Source organism: Ursus maritimus, unplaced genomic scaffold (genome assembly GCF_017311325.1).
Source record: "Ursus maritimus isolate PB19 unplaced genomic scaffold, ASM1731132v1 scaffold_41, whole genome shotgun sequence".
Classification (NCBI taxonomy): domain Eukaryota; kingdom Metazoa; phylum Chordata; class Mammalia; order Carnivora; family Ursidae; genus Ursus; species Ursus maritimus.
Window position 1 is genome coordinate 44,002 of NW_024426564.1, and position 17,850 is coordinate 61,851.

The following is a 17,850-nucleotide window of genomic DNA, read 5'->3' on the forward strand; positions in this document are numbered from 1 at the left end:
CTCATGTGTCAAAAGTTTCTGAGAGGTCCGCTATGATGAGTACTGAAAATTTCTATTGATCTACAACATAGAAATCATTCACACTCTTTCTGATGGCTTCACTACTGGAGGAATTAAAGCCAGATCTATCTAGACCCTTTAATCCAGAAATTCCAACATATATGCCCCAAAGCAGAATGTAATTATGTTCACCAAAGAACACTATAAAGCTATTCATACGACACTGTGGATAACAGCCAAGGACTAGAAGAATCCAAATAACCATTTCAGTAGGTGGCTAACCTGTAGTATGCTCACAATACAGCCGTGAAAGGAACTAAACCGTATGCAACACAGCTGAATCTCGGAAATAGAATATTAAGAGAAGGAAGAAAGGGATAAAGAAAGGGGGGGTAATCAGAAGGGGAATGAAGCATGAGAGACTATGGACTCTGAGAAACAAACTGAGGGCCTCAGAGGGGAGGGGGTTAGGGGAATGGGATAGACCGGTGATGGGTAGTAAGGAGGGCACGTGTTGCATGGTGCACTGGGTGTTATACACAACTAATGAATCATGGAACTTTACATCGGAAACCGGGGATGTACTGTATGGTGACCAACATAATATAATAAAAAATCACTAAATCACTAAATAAATAAATAAATAAAATAAAAAGAAGGATCCAGATAGGATAGAAAAAATACAAAGTTCAAAACCAGGCAAAACGGACCTATCTATGGGATTGTGGTTTCCCTGGAAGAGCAGCAGTGACCAGAAGAGGACATAAGGAGGGGGGCGCTCTGCAGAGCAGAAGTGCATCCATGACAGAGCAGCGGACTCAGCTTCGGGCTGTGGAAGACGCTAAATCCTTCAAACGAAGCTTCCCAGAGTCGCTTTTACAACACCAGGACAGATTCGGACACCGGAAGACCCCCTTCGGCACTACAGGTCGAAACAGGGAAGCCATTTAGATTTTGGGTCTTCCATTTTAATGTAATCATCACCAACAACTTTTTTTTTTTAAATCCTTTGCTAAATGATCTACCGCAAAGTAAAGAAACGAAGATAAAAATGCTTTTGTTGAATGACAGGGTTTGATATGTTCTCTGAGCCAGAGAAATCGCATTTTCCTTCGAGTGAAGCGTCCACCTTAGAACCCCCGCCAGGTGCAGCCCTGCTTCTTCCTTCCTCTCTGCCACCCTCCCAGGTGTTCAGGGCTGGGGGTGCTTCCTGCAGAGATCTGAGGTTTTCTGGGGCTCCCACAGGTGCCGCATCACTGTGGTGTCTCTCAGCGCACAGAAATACACTGCTGAGTGCGCAGCTTGTAATGCTGTGATGGTGAGGCTGATGGAACGGTCTGATTTCTGGAAATTCAAAGAAGACCGACCCTCTGTTGCATTCTGCTCACTGTACGAGTCCTGACGAATGAGGAAGATCATTTCCCCGCTTGGTGGTTGTTTGTACCAGAATAAATAATAACTAGAACCACTAGCTTCATATACACAATCCAAGGTCACAGCCTCATTCTCCAGCATAGAAATGGCAGGCTGGGCTTGAGTCACCTTCTGCGTCATGCTGGATCCTGCAAAAAGAAAGAGAGAATCAGGCTGATTCTCCTGGTAGTATGCCTAGGGTTTTAAGGAACTCATGTAGGACAGAGAGTTCTGATTCCCCGGCCCAGTATTCCCTCTCCTAAATGCCACCAGACAGGAAGAGCCGCACCTGCCTCTAGCCCCGGACTCAGGACTCAGAGGAGCTGGAGTGTGTGTCCGTGGCCATCCTCACTGGCCTCACCAAGGCAGATGGAGGCTATGACTGCGCTCAGCAGGCTGGGGAGCAGCATGTTGGAAGCGTGTCCTCTGAGTGAAATGTGCTCTGCTCTGTCTCAAATTCGGGTCTAAATGCCTGCCCTGTACCTCACAGGGCCCACACACCATTACTGAGCTGTAGGAAGTTTCTGTGCCACAACAGGAAATGCAGTTTGCTCCCCGCGGGCTTGCGTCGTGCCGTGGCTTGTTTATGTGGGGGGAGAGTCTACCTTGTTTATTTAGTCTTTTGGTAATTTAATTCACAACCATTATATCTGGACATGTACTACAAGGTACATTGAATTGTAGGACATCAATATTCACCCATCTGCCAAATTCAGCCAGTGCATCTATGATGGACTGGTAAGTTTCAAAGGAAATACATATGTTAGGATTGTGGTGACTTCTGAGGACAAATAGTCATCCATCTTTTTTACCGTGTGTGCTTTTTTTTTTTATTTGTCTCCAGACAAAATCTACAGTAAAATATACTCAGAGATTTTTTCTCCCAGACAAGAAGCTAAAACTATTCACTCTCAGTTGTCATGACTTTTCTTCCTACACTCCAAGGCATTGGTTTCTGCGGAAATTTCCACTGGATGAAGTTCCTTGTCTGTGTCATGCTACCACAGCTAGTTTCCTGATTGACAACATTTGTCCAGCAGCACGTGCCTAACAGCAGTCAATAGGAAGTGTGTTAGAAACATCTTGCTTTCGAATATTGCACCTGCCAGTCGAAATGAGGTCAAATTCACCAGATCATGCATTCTTCTTTTCTTACAGCAAAAAAGGAGCCGTTCAAAAATTGCAACGGTCTCTTCAGCTCTCTGCTGCAGCTGTGGCTCAGAGGCTTTCACCGGAAGCAGTAGCTCGATGGCTTCCTGTTTCTGCAGCGTGGAAGTTGGTGTCTGATTTGCTTGGCATCAATGAGCTGATTTATGACTGTGATTCAGGCAACTGCAGCTTTTAATCACCTATTTACTTTCTCTTCCAGAAATGAATGTGTCTATTCAGTGACATCTAACATCCATGTTATATTATGAGAAAATAGAATTTTTTAGGAGTCTAGGATGGCCCAACTATCAGAAAAATGGTTGTGTCTAAGAGGAGGGGTTTGACTGGAAGGAGGCCCCGGGGGCCTTCTGAGGTGAAGGAAATGTTTTATATATTGTTTTGTTCCTTGGATATATTATATACATATATATAACTCTCCAGACACCCTGGACTGATCTATGCATTTCATTGTAGAAAAAAATTATACCTCAATAAAAAAAGTGATCCACAGTAAAATAAAATGGGTACAGAGAAAATTAATTCGTCCAGCTTTCTGTAGGTGTTACAGAAATTTACTCATATTTTTTAATTGTTACAGAACAGCTCTGGTCTGTCTGCTGTGATTACAGCGTACTCCCAACCCTTCCGACAACCGCCGGAGACCAGGAAGCGACAAAGGCTAGCTGGCCATTAACATGCTGAGAGGCTAAATATATACACATGAGATGATTATACAAAATAGAATACAGCTCTCAGAATAAAGATCCCCACAGCTACACATAATTATAGGAATAAATCTTACAAAGGTAAGATCATATAAAAGAAACCGGCTACGAGAGTGTATGCTAAATGATTCTGTTTGCATAGAGTACAAAGGCAGAGAAAACTATTCTGTGTGGTCACTGTCAGGATAGTGGTTACCGAGAGTGGTGGAGACAGGCGGCAGGTACAGGAGTGGCCTGGCATGTGGGTAATGCCCTGTTTTTCCATATTGGTGCTGGTTACCTGGGTGTTTCCAATAGGTGACAATTCTTCTAGCTCTGTAATTATTCAGATGCACATTTCTCCACGCGTGGGTTATTTTATTTCTTTTGGTTCTTTTTTATCGAAGTATAACTTATTTGCAAAACAATGTACAGTCCCTGTATGTTCATTTCAATGAGCCTGAAAATTTTATATACCCATGTGATCACCACCCAAGCAAAATCGAGAACATTTACTTAACCCCAGGAAGTCCCCTTGTGACCCTCTCCAGGCAAACCTCTCTCCCTGGAGGAAACTGCCTTTCTACTTTCCAAGCAAGCTTCGTTTTTTCTGTTCTTGAAGTTCATATAAATGGAATCATACAGCATTTGGGAGGAAGGGTCTGGCTTCCGTCAGCAACTGCAGATTTTAGAGATCCATCCTGTTGTGTGTATCAGTCAGTGGTTCATTCCTTTCTATTGCAGTCATATTCCTTACATACCATTAATTGTCACCTATTCTCCTGTTGATGGACATTTGGGTTGTTTCCAGTTTATGGTGAATATGAATAAGCCCACAACAAACATTTTCGTATGGGTCATTTGTTGGTCTGCGTTTTCACTTCCCTTCGGTAAATAACTATTTGTGGACTTGTTGGGCCATAGCTGTTCCCCAAAGTGTTGGTACCAACTTGCCGTCTATCAGCAGTGTGTGGAAGGTCCAGTTGCTCCATGTATTTGCCAATATTTGAGGTTGTCACATGGTTTGTTTTTAGGCCTTCTAGTGGGGGTAAATAGCATCTGCGTGTGAATTAATTAGACTCTCCCTGATGATTAATAACACTGAGCGTACTGTGTGTTCTTATTCATCACCCTATTTATGTACTTTATTATTATTGTGTTATCTTTTCATTGTTGATTTATGAGAGTTCTTTATATATTCTGGAAATAATTCTTTTCCAACTACTTCTTTCTGGAATACTTCTGTCTAGACTTTGGATGGCTTATTGCTTTTCTTACTATTGTTGTTTGATGAGTAGAAATTTTACATTTTGCTTGTGTCCTACTTCTCAAACTTTCTTTTATGGTTAGCATATTTTGTACCATGCCAAGAAGTCTCTGTCTGCTCTGAGGTCTCCAAGAGAGTCTCTGCTGTTTTGTGCTATTTTTAGGAGCAGCATTTGAGATTAAAATAAGCATCTTAATTTATCCTAGCCTGCTTTTAAATAATATTATTTCTCTTTAGGAAAAAAACGTGCTCTGATTGCATCTGAGTATGCTATAAGGCCACAGCACATTGTTTTTGTTGCTTTAAAGAAACAGCTTTTTTTTTTTTTTTTGTTAGAGAGAGAGAGATAGAGAGAGCTGGGGGTAGGATGAGGTGGAGGGAAAAGGAGAAAGAGAATCTTAAGCAAGTTACACGCCCAGCATGGAGCCCCACAAGGGGCTTGATCTCACCACCCTGAGACCACGATCCTGAGCCAAAATCAAGGGTTGAACGCTTAGCCGACTGAGTCACACAAGCACCCCAGAAATTGTAGTATTTTTAAGTAAGTGAAGTTATTAAAATTACCAACAAAACTTAAAAAAATTTACTTAGTTATCTACCCTTTCTGATATTCTTTGTTTCTTTTTGTGAATCTGTGTTTCCATGTGATATTATTTCCCTATAACATGAAGACCTTCAACATCTCTCAGCTGCAAGTCAGCTGGAGATGAATAATCTTTGATTTTGTCTCTCTGAAAATATATTTATTTTGTCTTTATTTTTAAGGGATATTTTTGCAAGTGAGATATTTTAGGTGATCTTATTTTGATTCTTTCAACACTTGGACAATGTTGTTTTATTGTCTTCTTGTTTCTACTGTTTTTGGCTGTCAGTCAGTTATCATTTGTATCTTTGTTCCTGCATGAGGGTAATGTGTCTGTCTTTCTCCTTTGACTGCTTTTTAAGATCTGATCTTTATTTAATTTTTTTCCCCAGAACTTTGGCTGTGATGTGCCTAGATGGGGCCCCCCTTGTATTTATCACACTTGGAATTCTCTGACCTTCTTTAATCTGTCCATTAACAACTTTCTTCAAATGTGGAAGTTCTCAGCCGTTATCTCTTTAAATATATTTTTTTGCTCCATTCTTTACCTTCCTTGCGGGAATTTTTGATTATACACATGTTAGACTATTTGTTATGTCCCTCAGATCTCAAAAGTTTGTTCTATTTATTATTACCATTTTACCTCTTTTATTCCAGTTGAGATAATTCTGTTGACCTGTCTTCAAGGTCACTGAAGGTCTTTTCCTATTTTATCATCAAGTTTCTCTTTTGCTCATTTGAATCACTTCCTTTTTTATACATATTTCTAATCTCTCCTAAACTTCCACATCTTTGCATGTGTATTGTTTACATTTTCTGTTAAATCCTTTGGCATTTTTACCATAATTATTTTATTTTATTTGTTTTTGGAGAGAGAGCGAGCATGAATGAGGGGAGGGACAGAATCTTTTTTTTTTTTTTTTTAGATTTTATTTATTTGAGAGGGAGAGAGAGCGCATGAGGGAGCACAAGCAGCAGAGAGAGAGAAGCAGCCTGTGCATGCATCAGGGAGCCCAATGTGGGGCTTAATCCCAATATTCTGGGATCACGACCTGAGCGAAATCAAGAGTTGAACCACTTAACCAGCTGAGCCGCCCAGGCACCCCTACCATAATTATTTTAAAGTACATGTCTGGTCATTCCAACACCTGCGTCATCTTTTTGGGTTGGACGCTTAATCGACTGAGCCACCCAGGCGCCCCAGTATTTTAGAAAGCCAGGTTTAGATGTTTAATATTCTTAGCCAGGTTCTCTTCATTCCAGAGGCATGTATATGGTATTTAGCTGCCTCCTGCTATGTTGCTTTATTAGAGAATTCGGGAATGTCAATTAAGGGCTCTGTGTCTGTTGGTTGGTTTGTTTAGTTTCCTTTGTAATTATTTGTGCTACTGAAACAAACCCAGCAGATTGAAAAGGGTCATTTCCATAGCTCGTTATTTCTCTATTTCTCTAGATTGGGTTTGCTTTATGCAGAGTATGATTGTGTTATAGTAAGAAGTCAAAACAGTGTTCCCTGCTTACATACGTTTAAGGCATCAGGACTTTGTTATTGCAGACAGACAGCTGTGATATTTTCTTACGTAGGCTCTGAGGGATAGTGTCTTTGATATAATAACAATTACTATAACCAAATCAGTGAACGCAAGAATGATTCTTCTTCTTCAGATGATAAATATTCACTTTGAATAGATTTTGTCACCAATTAAAATTGACTTTGGTTTAACTCTTACTAAGATTAGGGTCTTGAGTAGAGTTATGCTGGCAAGGTTCTCTAGATAAGCTCAGAACCCAGCTGCTCTTAAACTACTCTGCATGTTCAGGAATCCCTAAGCTCAAGCATTCATTCTGGAAATTTACAGTTATCTATGATGTGCAAAACTCCATAAAAAGCATATAAACCAAAGCAAGATACGATTCCTATCTCAAATTGGTTTCAGTTGGTGAGGATCAGATAAGTAGAACAAATCCAATTTCCTGCCTGTACTCCCTGGAGCCCAGGCGCAGGCAGGTGGAATGAGGGATCAGACAGGAAATAGATAGCTGATGCATTTATCACTGGGTGAATAAAACCTGTTTGAATATCTTATTTCTAATGTTTAGATTTATTTTTGCTTTTCCATCTCCCTCTTCCTTTCTTAGGCCTGTTTATCGTGATGTTCAACCTTCACTGCTCAGGTGTCTAATACCCAGGAGTCCAGGATGTTAGGGAAGAAGGCAGTATTTACCTTCAGGGTTGGGTGTCTAAACATATGCCTAGATCCTTCTCCCTTCTCATCACATTAATTCTCTGACTTGCTTCCAGGAAGATTTAGTATTGTCTAGCCTTGGCATAAATAAAAGTAAGTTTTTTATTGATATATCTTAAATTTTATAAAACTGGGTTTCAAAATCGAAAAGTTCTCCATTTTGCCTGAAAGTTGAATTATTTGAGAAATGATCTCTGAAATGTGATCAATATGAAATTTATTTTATCGTGATTACATTGAGGTTTTTGAAGCTCATTGCCACTACCTCTGCTGGCTTCCTTTGAAACTTTTGTTTTTTTTCAATTTACAGAGGCAAAATTAAGGCTGCTTGGCCTTAGAAGGGCTCTTCCCTTCTCCCTACGCTCTAAAGCTAAATATTTTGAAGACGAAGTGACGTGTTTCTTTAGCTTTTGCCACAGAAGTCTCATAGAGCCGAAGTAGTATGTTTTTATCAGTCCTTGAGCAGAATGGGGACAATATGGAAATAGAAGAACTTAGCTTTGCAGAGTCCCCTAAATGCCTTGTCCAGCACTTGAAGTATCCCTCAAAAAAGTGCAAGTACATTTCAAAACATGTATAATCTTTCTGGGGTGATAATATATAAACTCACAGTTGGGTAGTTTGATATAGAGACTTCGGATGAGCCTGGGCTCTACCCTTGGCTGAACACACTGGTTTAAGTCACCTCATCTCTCTGAACCTTAGGGTTTTAAACCATAAAATGAGATTAATCCTGTGTTCCTTCACTTGCTCACAACATTGTATGGAGCAAATGAGCTAATGCTTATGAAAGTGCATTGTAAAGTTAGGTGGTGCAATTGAAATATTTAAAACATATTAGGTTACTTATCAGAGGTAATAATTAGTGGCAGGGCTTTTCACAGGAAAGGAGAAGACACCGTGGGCTGGAATGACCAGGAAATTCTTCATGAGGCAGGAATGGTCTGAGATAGTCTCTGGGATTGGGAGGAGTCATAATGGCAAGCACTAGGGAGAGGTGATTATGGGAGAAACGCATTGTAGGCAGGACTCTTTAAGGAGTACAGTGAGTGTTCCCCAACTTCACCCTTGAGCCAGACTTAATCTGCTGAAGCAGAAAGTTCCTGACAACACTGTAGAGGCCACTGAGAGCCACACCAGGAGCTTTAACCTTACTACTGCCAACAAAGGATGGTCACTGAGGGTTGTTAAGCAGTGGACCGATGCGATCGATGCTGTGTTTTTTAAAAAGATAAATTGTTTTGTGGCATATGGAGTAGGATCCAGGGAGGAGACCTTATTAGGAGGAAGGCTAGTTCAAAGGCTGTTACAGAAAACCGGATGTGAGATGCTGAGGGTTTCCACTTGGGGCGGTCCTCTAGAGAAGCTTGCACTAGAGGGAAGTTCAAGTCCACTGGCATGTTGTATTCCTGCAACTGGGAGCAGAGAATCTTTGCAAATATGTGTCCAAAGTAGCTAAGTCTTACTGAGCAAATGTTTATTAAGCATCTGTTAATGGGGGCACAGTGTGAGGGGCAATGGGGATATGAAAATAGATGGATTATGAATCGTGTTCTCAGAACTCAGCTAATGGACTAAATAATGTATACTTTTAAAAACTTTATCAAAGTGTGATATACATACATACACAAAACTTAAGTGTAGAGCTTGGTGAATTCTCACTGAGTGAACTCATATTATTAGCGTACAGATTGAAACAGATGTAATCAACATCCCAGAAACCTCCCTTGTTCAATCTCTCAGTCACTGTCTCCCATAAAGATAACCGCTACCTCTACTCTTTGACTTATAATTTCATGGATTAGTCTGACCAATTTTTGAGCTTCTTCTGTGTCTGACATCTTTCACTCAGTCACATTTGTGGGACTCATTCCGCATCGAGCATATAGCAAGTTTATTCATTCTCTTGCTGTGTAGTCTAGTCTCTGAATTTACTTATCCTTGAAATTGCTGATGGACATCTGTAGGGTATTACAATTACTGATGCCACACATGTTCTTCTTCTCACACATGTCTTATGAATGAACAGAGGTCACATTTCTTGGGGGTATATACCTACAGGTGTAATTGCTGGATCGCAGGGTATGTATATGTTCAGCTTTATAGGTATCGTCAAATGGTTTGCAAGGTTGCACCAGGTCATGTTGCCTCCAGTGGCACCTGAGAACTCCCACAGCCCCATGCTCTTGTAGACCCTTGGTGTTGTCTGTCTTCTTCACTTTATCCACTCTGTGCAGAGTGTTGTTATAGATATGAATTTTCAGGACCACAAGACAAGGTATCCAGTGGCCAGTACCAAGAAGGCTTAAGAAGTGATTGGAAAGTTTAGAGGAGGGATTACATCTATTGTGTTTGGTAGGAGACCTGGGCCTTGTAAGGTAAGAATAGTGACTATACATACTCCAGGACCACTCTACATTTTAAGAATCATGCTTAGAAATTATGAAATTGCAGTGTTTCAGTGCCTAGGCCACATCTCTCAGCAGCAAAACTGATCTTTTCTCACCTGCTGTGCTCCCCATTTTCCTTCCAGAAGGTATGATCACAGGAGTTATAGACAGGTTGTCAGCTACAGAGAAGCAAAGAGGATGTCTGGTGCAATGAGAACAATTTTAGTAGAGACGCAGGTCAGTGACCCTAGTAGCATCCATATTCCTGTTAATGAGCAGAGAAGTGAGAGGCTGTGTCGTGCTCTAAGACTGGATGATACTTTCTCCTAGTTTCTTGGAGCGGGTTAGAAAGCTCATCCTACTCCCAAGACAGCTTGCATTTTACCTGGATACAGGATGAGGGTATCTTCTCTGTCAACTATGACCTCATTTCAGGGAAAATGCATCCATCAGTCAAATTTCAGGTGTATTGAAAAAGTATTTACATACTCTTAAAATAAAAGGGGAAAAACCCCACCATAACCTATAATGATTTAGTGTCTCACAACTTATCTGTTGGTTGAATACCTCCTCAGGGGGAAAATGCCATTTCCTTGTTAGCTTTTATCTCGTGGAACTTTGCTGGTTGTTTGTTCCGGTAACGCTCAAGGTTGAAACCAAAGCAGTTTGAAAGCTGGCATGATTATTGCTCACGTCTTAGAGTATTTCTTCTTTGGGCTGTCAGCAAATATGAGCAAATATATCTTAAATTATTTAGTTAGGGAAAATAAAGTGGTCCTGCCTCCCTCTGAGCAGACACAGGAGCTACTGTCCAGAAAATTCTCCTCTGTGCCTAAGCTTAGGAATTTCTGATATAACTCAATACACATATTTCCAAAATACCCCTCCTCTTCCAAACTACACACATTAATTATGGTGGAAAATGGGAGAGGGAGAAATCCTAAAAATATACAACTTTGTAGCCACAACATTATCAAAAACAATAGAAATCCTATCAAGAATGCCAGCAGAGTTCAATACCTATTGGCATTTGCCCCCTGCATTATAATCAGTAAACTCTTTGCAGCCTTAAATGCTGGGACTTAGGTTTTGCCTCTCTAGATATAGGTCCATGAGAACATACGTGTCTCTTATAAGAGCTGGTTCATCAAAAATTTTAATGTTATTGGGGCGCCTGGGTAGCGCAGTCGTTAGACGTCTGCCTTCGGCTCAGGGCGTGATCCCGGCGTTCTGGGATCGAGCCCCACATCAGGCTCCTCCGCTGGGAGCCTGCTTCTTCCTCTCCCACTCCCCCTGCTTGTGTTCCCTCTCTCGCGGGCTGTCTCTTTCTGTCAAATAAATAAATAAAATCTTTTAAAAAAATTTAGTGTTATTATTCTTCATGAATCAATGTTGTTAACGTGAGTGGTGAGTATAGCCCCATGGTCTTTATATCCTCACTCTCAGCTTCATCGGGTAGATTTACCTTGAAAACCCTAGAAATTCTTGAAGCCACTACAACAAACTCGGCTGATACTGAAGTAGAGTTGAGGCTTTTTTTAATAGTAAAAACTTGCCCCTGATAGTTCTTTGATTTGAAACAATTATTCATGTGCTTGGGAAAATCCATGAAACCAATAAAACTTTCACATGATACTGACATTATACCTGCATTTACTAATTCTTTGAAAAAGGATTTGTTTTAATCAGATATACGCTGTAGCAGAACCAAAAGTACTGTGTCCTGCAGTCGCAACAAGTAGACATATTTTCCATATCCAGTATTTTTGTTTGTATTTGGAAAATAGAGCCCCCATTTCCAGGACAAATACCTGTATGTCTCCGGATAACAGCCACTGGGGCTCAGCGATGACTCCTAGAATAGCCAGGCTATTCAGTCGGAGAGCGTATGAGCAGCCTTACGGTTCAAGAACATGAGAGATGGTGAGTGTGTTTTGGGCTTCAGTAAACAGATATGTATATAGACTCTTGTGATTGCCGATTGAGTAAACTGCAGCTTTCACTATTGCATTGGGTTCTTCTCTGCCAAACAAAAACATCAACAATGATGAAATCTAAGATTACAATTGCATTCTGGGGAAAAAAAGAAGACGGACTTCTAAGAAGGCTCAACCAATTTAAGAATATTGGTCACGCGTCGGATTTGGGCCTAGCCCAACTTCTGCGCCCAGCTGGTTATGTAACCTTGAGTAAGTCACCTAACATCTCTAAGCCTCAATTTTGTCATGTGTAAAGCAAGCATTTGGTAGTACCTAGAGAGGGATGGGGAGGAATTTAAAGTGCTTAGCCCAAGTCACATAAAACTGTAAGTACCATAAATATTTGGGAACAAATAGAAGTCAGTGCATGAATAAAATTATTTATGAAAAAAGCATTATTTTAAGACTTATATGGTATTTTAATGCACTGCATTATAAAATTCTAAGGCCGGAGATCTGTTACCTAAACTGTATTCCCAATCCTTATTGAAATGACTGACGCACATGAGTAGGTGCTCAAAACTTTTCTTGAATGTAGATATAACTGAGAATAATAATATCTTACTTTGGTGTAAATCATTATTTGTAAGGATCATTTTCTCATATATGTATTCATTTTATGTCCACAAAGAAATGTTAGTACCAAAAAAGCAAAATCAAAAACAAAAATACTCAGAAACCTCTAATTTACAATATATTAGAGTTTAAAAGAGCAGAGCTCTGTATGTGAACGTCCATAGCAGCATTATTCATAACAGCCAAACAGCAGAAACGGCCAAAATGCCCATCAATGGATGAATGGATAAAGTATGGGGTGTCCATACAATGGATTACTGTGCAGCCATAGAAGTAACAAAGTACTGATCTGTGGATTTTCCTTGAGAAGAAGATGCTATGTGAAAAAGCCAGACACAAAAGGCCATGTATTAAAAGATTCTATTTATAGGCATATCTATAATCTAAGTTTTCACCTAGATCGCTTCTCTCCATTCCTCGCTCAAAGTAGCACCGGGTTCCGGAGCGCGCAGGCATCCGAGCTGGACATTGTTCCCTCCCCTCTAGTGCCCAGCCCAGGACACTAACTCGAGAAAGCATCCTCTGCGCTGCAGGCTGCCCACAGCCAGGCCCCGCCTGCGCCGCTCTGGGTTCTTGCCTGGCTCCCCCTGCAGGTGCTCTCACTGTGCTCCCAGCGGGCAGTAGTACAGGGCCCAGTCCGACGTTTGCGCCCCACGTTTCTCCAGCGGGAAGGACTTGTCGCTGTTATGATGGGCCTGAAAACCGTGACGCTCAGCCCTCTGGTTTTCTGATGAGCTCTTCAGGGGGAGCTCAGGCTCTTTGTTCTGGTGCTGCCCATACCAGAAAACAGAAACCGAGCAGCTGCGCTCATAGGTACAGTTCAGGGTCAGTGGTGTCCCCTCGGGGAGGGTAACGGGGCCTTCCGTTACCGTGTCTCCACGGGTCCCTCCTGGGGGAAAAGAAAGGTAAAGACTTTGCTTTATGGATAATGTAAGAAGGATAGTTTCCAGTTTAGTAAAGGCAAAAAACCATCCTCAAACCAAGCAATAGAACATCATGGGACTTTCGAATAAATGTCACTTACTCAGTATCAGCAAGATTACAAGTCCCGAGTAGGAAGCAGAGGGCATGGCTTGTGGAGAAGCGGTGGGAGGTTTCATCTGGGGATACACCCAAAGCTGAGAGGGACGTTCCTCTAGGTTCTTGATCCTTCAGTGCAATCTTTTAGAAAATCTTGGTTCAGGTGTTTAGCAGGACAAACTACCCTGCGAGATCACCTCACAGGCTCTAAAAAAAGAGACACATGCTCAGAAGTGGAAGATGAATTTGTGTCAAACCACCAGCTGAAGGGAGCAGCGCCTTCCCGTGATTCCCCCCGACCTGCGGGCCACTTTCCAACTGAATTGGTATTGACCCTGGCAGGAGCCTACGTTGTAGACATAGAAGGGAAATGGGTGTCTGGGGTGAGGGGTAGGGCTCCAGGAAGGAAGCAGCAAAAGTTTTTGCAGACTTCAAGTGGTGCCTGAGGCTGAGACAGTGGGTCTGTCACCATCTTTAAGAAGCAGGACACTATGGCTCCCCAAATCGCCTTCATCCCAGCAGCTAGTGTCTGTTCCGCTGAGGATTAAGCTGGTTTGAAGCTATCATGGTATACTTAGGGCATACTGAAAGTGTAAAAAAGGCATGATCTGAGGGGCGCCTGGGTGGCTCAGTCATTAAGCGTCTGCCTTCGGCTCAGGGTGTGATCCTGGCGTTATGGGATCGAGCCCCACATCAGGCTCCTCTGCTGGGAGCCTGCTTCTTCCTCTCCCACTCCCCCTGCTTGTGTTCCCTCTCTCGCTGGCTGTCTCTATCTCTGTCAAATAAGTAAATAAAATCTTTAAAAAAAAAAAAAAGAAGCATGACCTGAGACCTTTTCTTGACATATTCCTCCACTGATCCCCCTCGAACCAAGGGATGAGCCCCCCTGCTGACAACGTGCTCCCTTCTCTCCCCTGCCTTTGCCTAAGTAACTTCTATTCATTCTTTAAGAACCAATTTATGCAGCATCTCCTTGCGGAAGGACACCTTCAGGTCTTTAAGGGCGCCCCTCTCTTTTCCCACTCTACGTACCTATCTACACTGTCATTACTACCTCATAGTAGAATCATTTGTGTTCTGTTTTTCAAACTAGACGTGGTGCCCCTGAGATCGGGAACTTGAAAGATTAGTCTCAGCGGCCAGTTTCTCAAAATATATAGGCCATTAGGAGATGCTCAAAAATATCTGAAGAATGAGTGAATAAATGAATGAGTGGCTATGTCTGGTAGGTACGATTATCTTATTATGCAGCACAGCCTCTATGAGAGCATATGCCTCAGGCCTCTGGCTTCTCCCAGAGTCAGATCCCAGACCTCAAATACAGGTGCATTCAGTGTTTCTCAAAATTGAGTAAGGTACAGATCTCCGTATAAGGAACCACTCTCATACTATTTTTTAAAAATGTTATGATGCTGTAACATACACAAATTGAAGTTCAGTGTAAACATTTTAGGCTCACAGGTCTTACACAGTTACCACAGCAAACAAAAAACGCAAACAAAATACAAAATCAACCAAATTCAAATAACTTGTAAAGTGATCTTTTGCTGAAACAAAGGGTTGGCGCAGTCTCATTAGAAGAATACTAAAGATGTGGGTAGTTTGGTAACTCACAGGACTGAGACGATCTGGAGCTTCACGTACTATTGTCTGAGTTATATAATTAGTTGTTCCGAGTACATTTACTTTTCCTATTCAAAAATATCCATTTAACTTGCCCCCTTACAAAAGTAAAATAAATAAATGTAATAAAGCACCCAAAAATCAGCACTGAAAAAAAAAACATATTATGTATCTACTGCTACTCTTCCATCTACTGAATTGCATGTTGATATGTCCAAACAATGAATGTTAGTGACTCACCCGCTTTCAATGGAAACATTGTGGTAACCATGGCAACATAGGTTCTTGGGAGTTTGGCCTGTGTGTAGTACCACATGCCATAGCATAACCAAAATTTCCTAAGCCATTTTCTCCATTTAAACAACTGTGATGTCTTTATTTGTAGAATGCCATTATTCCATTTGTCTTCAGTAAAAGTGGCATAAAGAACACAAAAGTATCAAAACCAAGGGGAGTATTCGAAGTTGTTCATATAGATAATTAGAAATACGCTGTTATTTTTTTATTTTGTTGTCATCAAACAGAAAACTCCAAATCTAAAAATTCTCAGGTAATTCCTGTCTCCCAGGGGTTGGCAAGCTTTTTTCTGCGAAGGGTCAAATAGTAAATACGTTAGGCTTTGAAGTCATTATCTCCAAGCAACTGCCCAGCTCTGCTGTTACAGTACAAGCAGTCTTAGTCAATGCACAGATAAATGGGCATGGCTGTTTTTACAATAAAACTTCATTTACAAAGACAGGTGGTAGCCAGCTTTGACCTGTGGGCTGTAGTTTGCCAACCCCTGCTAAGCCCCAGGAATTTACCCATAAACCTCCAAAGTCCCACAGATTACAGTCTGACAGACTCAGCCATGTGTTGTTCTTTTTGTCCTGTCACTGCAATATTATCAATATTAGCCTCGAGGGGGCTTAAAATAAAGGAAGGATATTAAATAAGCAAAGGATACAAAGGAGAAAGAAGGAGATTTGATGATCTTAATGCCTAAGATATTTTGGTGCTGAGAATTCTGGAGTAAAAAGGCAGATATTGTCCCTGCCATTAGGGAGCTCACGGAGTAGTAGTGGAAATAGCTTTTAATCAAATAATCAAAGAAATAAAGGAAAAACTGCAAGTTTAGAAAGGCAGGGGTCTATGATTCTAAGAGTATACATTGACCTTTCTTCAGTTATCCTTCGCCAGGTGTACGAGAAAGAGCAGGCATTTGGTGGTTTTTACTCTTTTGAAGGAAGGGAAAAGAATTTTATGAAAGGGAGAATGTGAGAAAATCACCTACAGTTGCTATGAAAGGGTTGTATAGGAGGAACAAAGTGCTTTTAAGGAACTTAAATAACACCAGTATTTGTGAAGACAGAGACAGGCAGACAGAGAGTGGGAGGAAGGGAGAGACAGAGCATACCGTGGGATGAGGCTGACAGGGTCGCATAGCAAGAGCCTAAATTATGCAAGGTTTTGTAGGTCATTAAGAAGTTTTTTTCTTTATTTTAAGAGCAGATGGGGATTCAGGTGATTGACCTGGTCAAATGTTCACTCTGACAAGAGACTACAAAGGAGTACATTGAGGAGTCGTGAGGTTAAATGTTAAACATGCTGAGTAGGGAAGCAAGGGTTTAAGGTGGATTTTTAATTAAGATGGTGGAGTTGAACTGGGTTTGGGGGGTCGTGATGTCTTCTGGAAGACTCTTAGGAGAAATTCGACAGAACTGGGAGTGAGATTGGATTCAGTATTTCAAAAATAAATAATTATGAATAAGTAAAAAGCATATGAGTCCTAATACACCCTGGTGTGGGGCTGTGGCAGAAATGGCTAGTTCCCTCTACGATGCCCATTGTGTCCTGTTGCTTACTAACAGAATCCCAATTTTAACATGGGTGGCAACATGTTAAGATAAAAAATAGCCCTGATATCTCGGCCTCGCTTGCAGATGGGAGAGAGGTGGAGACATTAAATAACACTCAGGTAAATGAAATGGAAATAGAAACCACTGGGGGTAGTTTCTGGAAAAGATTGACTCGGCCATCATGTGCCCATTTGCCCTCTGACTTTCTCTTTCTTTCTGCCTGGAGGGTGTTTAAAGTGGACAGATCTCTAGCAGTTTCTTTAAAGTATAAAACCAACAGTGATGTCTTAAGGATGTCACTTAAGACAGTGAGCTAGAAAGACCCTAGATCCTTCCTACAATGAGGAAGCTAGCATACCAGCCCTGCACATGAGAGAGCTTCTTTATGTGAGAGAAAAATAAATTCCACCCTGTTAAAAATATCATCATTTGAGTTTTCTGTAACGTGAAGCTGAACCAATCTCTAAACTCATACAGATGGTGTTCGTTAAGAACACAAATCCATTGTTTCCAACAGAGACTGAGGGAGTAAGCTGGGAGAGAGCCAATAATCCAGATCTTCCAAGGTGCTCTGGGTGATTCTGATACAGGTGCTGCTGGTGGTTGAAGTCTGGCATTTGGCAACCACTGCCCTGTAGGATGTTTCCTCTACCCTCCCCCCACCTGTTTCACCAAACATGTACATAAATACAAATGCCCCAATTTTGTCCACACATTTTCAGTAGTATCAAAACTTCATTAAGAAAACTACATTCAGGGGCGCCTGGGTGGCACAGCAGTGAAGCGTCTGCCTTTGGCTCAGGGCGTGATCCCGGCCTCATGGGATCGAGCCCCACATCAGGCTCTTCCGCTAGGAGACTGCTTCTTCCTCTCCCGCTCCCACTGCTTGTGTTCCCTCTCTCACTGGCTGTCTCTATCTCTGTCGAATAAATAAATAAAATCTTTAAAAAAAAAAAAAACTACATTCGAGCCATATGATCCAGTAATTCCATTACTGGATATTTACCCAAAGAAAAGGGAAACACTAATTTGAAAAGATACATGCACCTCTATATTCATAGC

The 17,850-nt window shown here is 41.4% G+C and overlaps 1 gene segment (V, D, J or C); it reads right to left on the minus strand.

Annotated features, from left to right (window-relative positions):
* Nucleotides 1-1,191: 1,191 nt before the first annotated feature.
* Nucleotides 1,192-1,823, minus strand: LOC121100618. The segment is given in 2 exon segments: nt 1,192-1,562; nt 1,775-1,823. Coding segments are annotated over 2 exon segments (420 nt in total).
* Between the last annotated feature and the right edge of the window lie 16,027 nt (nt 1,824-17,850).